General features: G+C 46.1%; 2 protein-coding genes across 2 annotated transcripts; both read left to right on the top strand.

Annotated features, from left to right (window-relative positions):
* The first annotated feature begins 650 nt into the window (after positions 1 to 650).
* dhcr24 (24-dehydrocholesterol reductase) lies at positions 651 to 5,669 on the top strand. The gene is made up of 9 exons (XM_057038183.1): positions 651 to 1,019; positions 1,673 to 1,828; positions 2,083 to 2,188; positions 2,621 to 2,739; positions 3,003 to 3,266; positions 3,342 to 3,485; positions 4,487 to 4,684; positions 4,764 to 4,942; positions 5,179 to 5,669. Exons 1-9 carry the CDS (start codon positions 789 to 791, stop codon positions 5,330 to 5,332), a joined length of 1,551 nt encoding a protein of 516 aa, XP_056894163.1. The 5' UTR covers positions 651 to 788; the 3' UTR covers positions 5,333 to 5,669.
* Positions 5,670 to 5,817: 148 nt separating this feature from the next.
* si:ch211-121a2.4 (transmembrane protein 205) lies at positions 5,818 to 8,360 on the top strand. Its single transcript, XM_057038211.1, has 4 exons — positions 5,818 to 6,063; positions 6,754 to 6,968; positions 7,101 to 7,264; positions 7,346 to 8,360. Exons 2-4 carry the CDS (start codon positions 6,869 to 6,871, stop codon positions 7,646 to 7,648), a joined length of 567 nt encoding a protein of 188 aa, XP_056894191.1. The 5' UTR covers positions 5,818 to 6,063; positions 6,754 to 6,868; the 3' UTR covers positions 7,649 to 8,360.
* Positions 8,361 to 8,643: the final 283 nt, after the last annotated feature.

The raw sequence follows: 8,643 nt of genomic DNA, 5'->3' as shown, positions 1-8,643 counted from the left end.
CTGAACTTGGTTTTGATTGAGAAACTTGTCTAATAAATTTGAATTAGATCAACTGTATGATCGCAGCACATAAAAAGGATACAATATGCAGATTCAAATATAAAGAAAAATGTAAATATCAAATAAAACCATACATGAAGCTGTTTATTAACTAGCAGAAGTCTACATGTTTTCTTTGTAAATGAAGGTAAACAAACAATTGCTGATCAGATGAAAGAAACCACACGTACATTCTATACATTTATAAGCAGTTTAATGTATCGTATTACACACAAGTCAAATTGAAGCATTTGTTATTCTAGACTCCTCAATATAATTATTACATAACATTTCGTTTCAATAGTAATGTGCGCAGTAATGCGACATTAAAATCTCTACGCCAACATAAAGGGAACTTTAGCCTTTATCAACACCAGAGTAAACAATAATCGCGTGAAAAGTTTGATATTTGTGATAGTTTGTGCTTTTGTGTGCCACAGCCTTCCTGACATTGTCCATGGTGTGACAGCCTCTCTGCTCTCTGATTGGTCCATATCCAGATAGGCTGCCACTCTACAGCCAATCAGGTCATCTGATTGGCCAATAGGGGCGTGGGTTTGACGCGCGACCACGCCCCCCGCGCAGCTTTAGCCAATGAGTGCGGTTTTACGTTAAAGCGGCGAAGAGGTGATCAAAGATCTGGGCTGAGGTTGGAAAATCGATAAATCGTGTCGAGTTCAACTTAAAAGGAAGGCCCGTGCGTTAGGTTCGCGGGCGGCTCGGAATCGTGCGTGACCTGTCGGGAAGTCATGGAGCCGCTGCTGTGCGCCTCCGCTTTGGTGCTCCTGTTCCTGCTGTGGATCCGAGTCAAAGGTCTAGAATACGTGGTGGTTCACCAGAGGTGGATATTTGTCTGCCTGTTCCTGCTGCCTCTTTCCGTCCTCTTCGATCTATATTATTACCTCCGCGCGTGGCTCATCTTCAAAATGTGCTCGGCGCCCAAACTGCACGAGCAGCGCGTGCGCGACATCCAGCGACAGGTGAGCCGTGCGCGCGCGTGCCTTTGTGCGAGCGTCTGACAGTAATACATGTGTAATGCATGTAAATCAACCCCTATAACTTCAAAATGGGTCATTATAGAATTTTTAGTGTGTTTGGTGTTGCTTCAATCACGTGTGTTAATTTTCCGAGTCTTACCTGTTTACTGTGGTACTCTAGCCCACTCCCACCTTTTCTACCCTGTTCTGGAATTTATTTTACTCGCACAAAGCAATTTTAAACGAGATAAATGTGTGGAAGGTCCAATCATTGGGGGTTTGTATGTCAGAGTCAAGTTTCTCTTGAAATTTCGAGGGTGTGGGATTTGGCGACATCTAGCGGTAGACGTGTGTTATTGTCAAGGGTGTCCACAAAGGCGTTTCTCCACAACTGCAAGGATTTAGGGGACTGAACTTCAAATTATAGCCAAATGTAATACTAGAATAACAACAAAGTGCAGGATTTTGTATTTTATATAGCAAATATGTATCTGAACGGAGATTATTTTAAATTTACACTGTGATGTAATCTGTCAGTCAAGTGTTGTTGAGTGAGATCTACTGTATTTGTGTGGATAACACATTAAAAACTAACTTCTGTGATTCTCTAGAACCTGTGTTTTCTCTGTCTTTTTCATCTTTCTGGACTGTTTCAGGTACGTGAGTGGAGGAAGGATGGCAGTAAAGCCTACATGTGCACTGGGCGGCCCGGCTGGCTCACCGTGTCCCTGCGAGTGGGAAAATACAAGAAGACGCACAAGAACATCCAGATCAACATGATGGACATCCTGGAGGTGGACACAAAGAGACAGGTAGGAAGAGTCAGCGAGTTTGATTCACTTCTGAAAGGTTTCGCAAGACTTCTTATGCAATGGACGACAGGTCCTTTATCTGTCATATCCTGCTTATCTTTTTGACCTTTCTGCAGAGTTTCCACCCTTTACCCACAATGCATTATTCTTTGCATACGTCCCACATTTAAATGGGATGTTTCGGTGGCGAGTTTGCTGCTAAATGATCAAACGGACCCACGATCAACGACTGCATTTCTTCCCATCCTCCACAGGTGGTGAGAGTGGAGCCTCTCGCCAACATGGGTCAGGTGTCGGCTCTCCTCAACTCCATTGGCTGGACTCTACCGGTGGTGCCCGAGCTTGATGACCTGACCGTGGGTAAGCTGTACGTCTTCCTGACAGCGTGATATTTAGTGTGGACTCATCACCCCCGTCATCATCTGTGGTAGGAACACAGCAGACGTGCTGACGATTTCCACAAGTCATCCTTCAGCAGCTCCCGCATCTCCTCCATCTATCACAGCATCCTGCTCAGAGACGACTCGAATTGAGTTAGAGGAAGATAAAACGGGGAGGAAATGGCTGCAGTGTTGGAAGCACCCCTGGATCGGGTTTCATAATGGATTTCCTAATGCCATAAACTGCCCATCAACAATCTAATGTTTTCCCATCATCCTCTGGTACATTTATTTATCCCGATGTCTGCGTAGATACGCGCGAGGGCACGTCCAGCACTGCTTCGACTGCTGTCTCTGACCAGAGGGGATAGTAACTGAATCACTAACAATTGTGCTCCCTCCATTTCTAAAGGTGGCTTGGTGATGGGCACGGGCATCGAGTCTTCCTCTCACATCTATGGGCTGTTTCAGCACATCTGCGTCGCGTATGAACTGGTGTTGGCTGACGGCAGCTTGGTCCGCTGCACCGAGGTGAGAACAGAGGGGGTTAAAAGGTCAGGGGCTGGTATGAGGATCGCTATGGTAACTTCATCACCATCAGGCACGTCAGCAGAGAAATAATTTAGCAGGATAATTTAGCAGGATATGACAGACAAAGGACCAGTGTATATTAGTAACTGTTATGTATTCATGGTTGCCATAGCGTCAGGTACAGAGAGTTCTGGCCTTGAGGAGAGGTTAGTATTTTCCAAGAGGTTTGTGTTGAACACCGTCGTTCTCGCGCACACTCACAGGAGGAGAACCCGGATCTGTTCCACGCCGTGCCGTGGTCGTGCGGAACTCTGGGCTTCCTGGTTGCAGCTGAGATTAAGATCGTTCCGGCCAAGTCGTGGGTGAAGCTGCACTACGAGCCGGTCAGAGGGCTGGAGAACATCTGTGAGCGCTTTACCGAAGCGTCGCAGAACAAAGGGAACACGTTTGTCGAGGGCATCCAGTACACGCTGGACTCTGCCGTAATCATGACAGGAACTCTGACGGATCACGCTGAGCCCGATAGAGTGAGACTTTTGATCATGAACACGTGTCCGGCCTGGTTTCGGACTCTTTTAAACTGCTTTTTCCTCTGTGAGCAGATTAATAGGATCGGCCTGTACTTCAAACCTTGGTTCTTCAAACATGTGGAGGGGTACCTGAAAGAAGACCGGAGTGGAGTTGAATACATCCCTCTGAGACAGTACTATCACAGACACACCCGCAGCATCTTCTGGGAACTTCAGGTACCCACAAATCACACCTGAACTCTGCGCACATGCCAGGCTGGACGCTAGTGCTTTGTCCAAAAATCAGTTGTCATCATTTTATCGAGCCCTACCTTGTTCTCTCTCATTTACTCTAATGTTCTCACATTCTCTCTGTCAGGCAAACACACACACACACAGACGCACGCCATTAGCCATTAGTGCAGAGAGCTTGGCATCCTGTGCGTTGTTTAGCAGTAAATGGCGTGCTGAATAATGTATGGTATTGGTTTTACTGGAGCTAGCTGTGGACTTTCAGCTGCTTTTGCTTTTGAGGTGTGTCCAAAAACACTAGAGGGACTTTGATTATATCCACATTTTGCCAGATGAGCTGAAAAGTGCTCTTCAGAGGGATGTAGCTGCCCTCTGGTGGAAAACCATCCCTGGGTCAGTTTCTGTAGGAAACAGGAAATTCCTGGAACTATGGTGTCATAGTGAGGGTGATACACAGAACGGTGTTACTGGATGCTAAAGATATGTGAGTCTTTAGTTCACACACATCATGGCAGTCATGGTTTACTGGCAGTAGACACGTTCACTCCACTGTCAAACAAACCAAATCAAAATTGAAAATAAATTCATGTGCTACAATAGCTCATTCTTAAAGGTTCTGATGTTTTGCACGTCGACATAGTTTAATCTTCAAGTTAGAGCTGTTGACGGTGTATGACTGTAGGATTGGTTCTTATAATTCTTAATTCTTAGCTTGAGAAGTTCCCTCCTGCTACAGGCGACTGTTCTGTTCTGTTTGAGCCTTCTTTTTATAGTATAAAGTATAAAGCTGCACTGTAAGTATCACTTTTCATGGGTTTTCTAACCCACTTCCTCTCATTGATTTTGGTTTGAGATGGCCTTTAATATGGAGGCTCCTTCTAATGGCTTGGATCTGTGTGTGTGTGTGTGTGTGTGTGTGTGTGTGTGTGGTACGCACTTTCACTACAGACTGTGACAGTTCACTAAAGCTTTTTTTAAAATTTAAGGACATTATTCCCTTCGGCAACAACCCGTTGTTTCGCTGGATGTTCGGATGGATGGTTCCCCCGAAGATCTCGCTGCTGAAGCTCACTCAGGGAGAGACCATCCGGAAACTATATGAGCAGCACCACGTGGTCCAGGACATGCTGATACCCATGAAGCACCTGCAGGCCGCCATCACGCGGTTTCACCAGGACGTCAGCGTAAGCCTCGAGGGCGTGAACGAGGGGTGTACGGGCGTAGAGCCTGAGCCGCCGCTGACAGTCTCGCCGTCTCGTCCAGGTTTACCCCCTGTGGCTCTGTCCGTTCCTGCTGCCTCCAGGGAGAGGGATGGTCCACCCTAAAGGTCGGGAGGCGGAGCTGTATGTGGACATTGGCGCTTACGGAGAACCCAAGGTCAAACACTTTGACGCCACGGCATCGACGCGCCAGCTGGAGAAGTTTGTCAGAGATGTTCATGGGTATGTCTGAAAGGTGGACAATCAGAAATCACCAATGTGTCTCATCACTTTAGGTATTCGTATATTTCTGATGATGATTGTTTTTCTCTTTTACAGTTTAGAAATTTTGCTTCTGTTATCACCCCAGCTTTGTTTGATATCAAGTGTATATTTAATAGAATGTATATATACTTTTCTCCTATGGGGCGTCTCTGCGTGCTGTGAAACTGACCAAACTGTTGCTGGGTCTCACGCAGGTTCCAGATGCTGTATGCAGATGTGTACATGAATCGAGAAGAGTTCTGGCAGATGTTTGACGGACGCCTCTATCACAAACTCAGACAGGAGCTCGGCTGTAAGGAGGCTTTTCCAGAGGTTTACGACAAAATCTGCAAGTCGGCCCGACACTGACCGTGTCCGGCGCTCCGCCTGTAGCCGCACCGCAACTCCGAGGCACACGGAAATGTCTGCAAGTTGTTCTTTCAAAAAAGACACTTTCTTTTCTTTTCTTTCATTGGCGCCACCAAATGATATTGCTGCCTCCAGAAATGATGTGGAGAATGTTCGCCTGTGTGGAACTGCCTTAAAATGTTCCTCATTGTCTGTGCAAGTGTAATGTACATATTGTATCTTAGAGATGAATATTTTCTAAAAGCTGAAGAAATACAATTAGATTGCACTTTTGAATCATTGAGATTTTGGAAATAAATAGAAATACAGTGTCAACACTGTGTCACTTTTAGTCTAACCTTTTCATTTATTCTTTTTGTCCTGTTTGTTGGTGTGCACAGTTAAAGCAAACACATGAGTGGAGGAGGCACCCGTAAGTGGATCCTCATAACCAACTCTGTTCTTTCCTCTTTCAACAAACTGGAAGTACATATGAGTGTGCGGCACGCTGCCATAAGAGCACACTCAGCCGTTTTTACAGCAGTGTTGACGGGATTTTATCTGAGGGGAGTTTTTAGTTTGTAGTTTTTAAAAGTGATTTCAGGAGAGCTGGCCAGAGGGCGTGGCTGGAAGTGGGCGTGGCCTGCACATCTGAGGACGCTCAGATGGAGCTACTGGTTAGAACCGGGTGCTGAAAACGCTCCAAGTCTAATATATCCTCTCGGATCTATCAGGAGTTACCTCAAACACAGGTAAAGTGGACTAAAACTCTTGCTTCTGCTAACATTGTGAATATGGCGGCTGCTGACAGACAAAATTAAGTGAAGTTATGCGCTAGGTCCAGCTAAAGCTAGCGAAGGCGGCGCACCGCGTTACTTACAACAACCGAAGCTAGTCGGTCAGGACTCGGGGAAAGTTGAACAAGTGGTCACTTTTCAAGGTGACTTTGCAGAGTTACTGGCCACAAACACCCACAGCAACACTGAGGCTGATTGTTGTGGGGAACAAAAACTTCCGCCCTTATCTGCCTTTATTACGGCGAGATATGCGGACACGAAGTTTACCTTCGCCGTCGTCAGCAAGGAGGAAAATGGACCCATTGACCGGGTTGATCAACAGATTTCAGCAGAAAAATAAGAAATAACTGACCTTTTTGCAATTGTCTTACAATCCTAGCAGTGATGCAGAAATGTAGAGAACACAGATGTCCAGGCAAATTCGTTATTTCTTGTCTTGGATCATTGTTTATTCACACACACACGCACACACATACGCACGCACACACACACATAGCTGTGTCTCATATCGAAGATGTGCGTTGTTATTATCTGAAGATGCAGGAGCTCTACCTCATTCCAGGTCAGAAATAACCTGACCTGGTACATTCTACCTCCACCTTTGCCCCACTTTATTGAGATGCACTGCGTTGCTCGTATTTACAGAAGCACTGGGCGAGCCCAGGGCCCTGCAGACAGCGACCGACGAAGTTACTGGCCTTTCCAGCCAGCACAGATTGCAAGAGTCCGGTGGAGCCCAGACGGAAGCCCAGGACCAAGCATGTCCACTGACCAGGAGCCCACGTTCACAGTGAAGCTGATACAGCTGATTCTGCTCTCCACCTATTGGGGGATGCAGATCTGGGTCACCTTTATTTCAAGTTTGTACCACATGTTCACGGCTCTAAATCACTCTGACCTCAGCTGTGTGGCTCTAGTGGCTATGAGAAAGTGCCTCCTTGTAATCTGATGGTTATTGCGTTTTATTCATTGATATTCTCATTTCTGCGCAGGCTTTGTGATGAACAACCACCTGAACAGACACACGTATGGATTCATCCAGAGTCGGCTTGTTCCCTTTTACCTCCACTTGGGTTCAGCTTGTGCCTTCTCTAACCTTACCATTTATGCAGTTTATCATCCCAGTGACATGCTGAATGACAGAGAGGCCTTCCAGGTCTGTCACGCCTTCGCCGTCTTGGCTAAAACTCAACATGGAATGCTGCTTTTGAACCTGACGTCTGCTCTCCCCCACCAGATTTTTATTTTCTTTGTGTCGGTGACGGTGGCGGCCATCAACGCCCAGTGGTTCGGCCAGATGGCGTCAGAGATCATGGCGGACATGCACCTCATTGAGCAGGCGTGCGGGCTGGGCCAGGACATCGGCCTGTCGTCCAACCGGGAAGCTTATGCCAAACTGTGCGAGACGGATATTAAATACAGACACCTGAGCAGCCGTCTTTGGCTCTACCGGCTGCTGTCCTCACTCTGCAATGTCTGCTGCATCGGCTGCAACTTCTATAGTCTTTGCTACATGGCTGAGAACCTCAACACCCTTTAAAAAAAAAGACTCTTGATACCCAAGAGCCACTTTTTGTTTTTAACCATCGTCCTAATTTATGTATTTAAATCACATATTTCTGGTTCATGAGATCAAAACTCAGGAAAGGGTTGAGTTTTGCACTTGTTGTTATGAAAGGGTGCAGTTTGATTTGTAGCAGAAAGAAAACAGGAACTCCTGTCACATGTAGTGTGGCTAAAACTGGCTGCTTCTTGGACGTATCCACCTGTTAATTACTCTGTGGACTCCAGACCAAAGCAATGAAACCCAGTGAAATGAACCTGCTGCTCTTTTATAGCTGAGCACCAGAGGATTTTCTGCAAGAGCTGCTGGTCTTGCTACCAGTCCTGTTCTTCTTGTTTGGGTAAACTTAGTACCTTCAGTGTAGTGGCACAGGTTTATCTGGCTCACGAGCTTGTTGCTATGTGTGCCTGTTGCTGTGCCTGAAAGAGGATCTGATGCATTTATGATTTCTAGTGTATGATCAATAATGTTTTGAAGTTTTGGTGCCAGGGATATTTTGTATATGTAAACAGATCTAGTGTATTGATCTGTAACTGGTTTTGGAACAGTGTCTTGTTGTCTTTGTGAGTGGGTGTGATGTGTCTGCAGGAAAGTGATGCAAGTGTGATCTGTAATTTAAAAGGTTTGCTTTGCTGGATGCATCACGCCAGGCTCGAGGCTTTCAATAAACGTGCTTTTTGTTTTCTTAGCTGCTTTATCCCTTTTGGAGTCATGGGGAGGGTGCTGAAGCCTATCCCATCTGTTTGGCTGCAGGGGTTGTGGATTTAGTACCTTAGCATAATTTTGGGCTGTTCTGGGACCTTTCCCTGCCAGAGCACCTTTTGGTGTTTTTGTCCATGCTGAGTCTTGAATTGGGAGCCCTCTGCTTCTTAGCCCAGTCCTTAACACACTGAGCTACCAATGCTGCCGCCTCCATATGCTTTCACATTTAATTTGTCTCTTGTGGCACAATTTAAGCATATATACAGCTA

This window comes from Takifugu flavidus, chromosome 7 (genome assembly GCF_003711565.1).
Source record: "Takifugu flavidus isolate HTHZ2018 chromosome 7, ASM371156v2, whole genome shotgun sequence".
Classification (NCBI taxonomy): Eukaryota; Metazoa; Chordata; class Actinopteri; order Tetraodontiformes; family Tetraodontidae; genus Takifugu; species Takifugu flavidus.
This window is presented reverse-complemented; position numbering and strand designations above follow the sequence as displayed.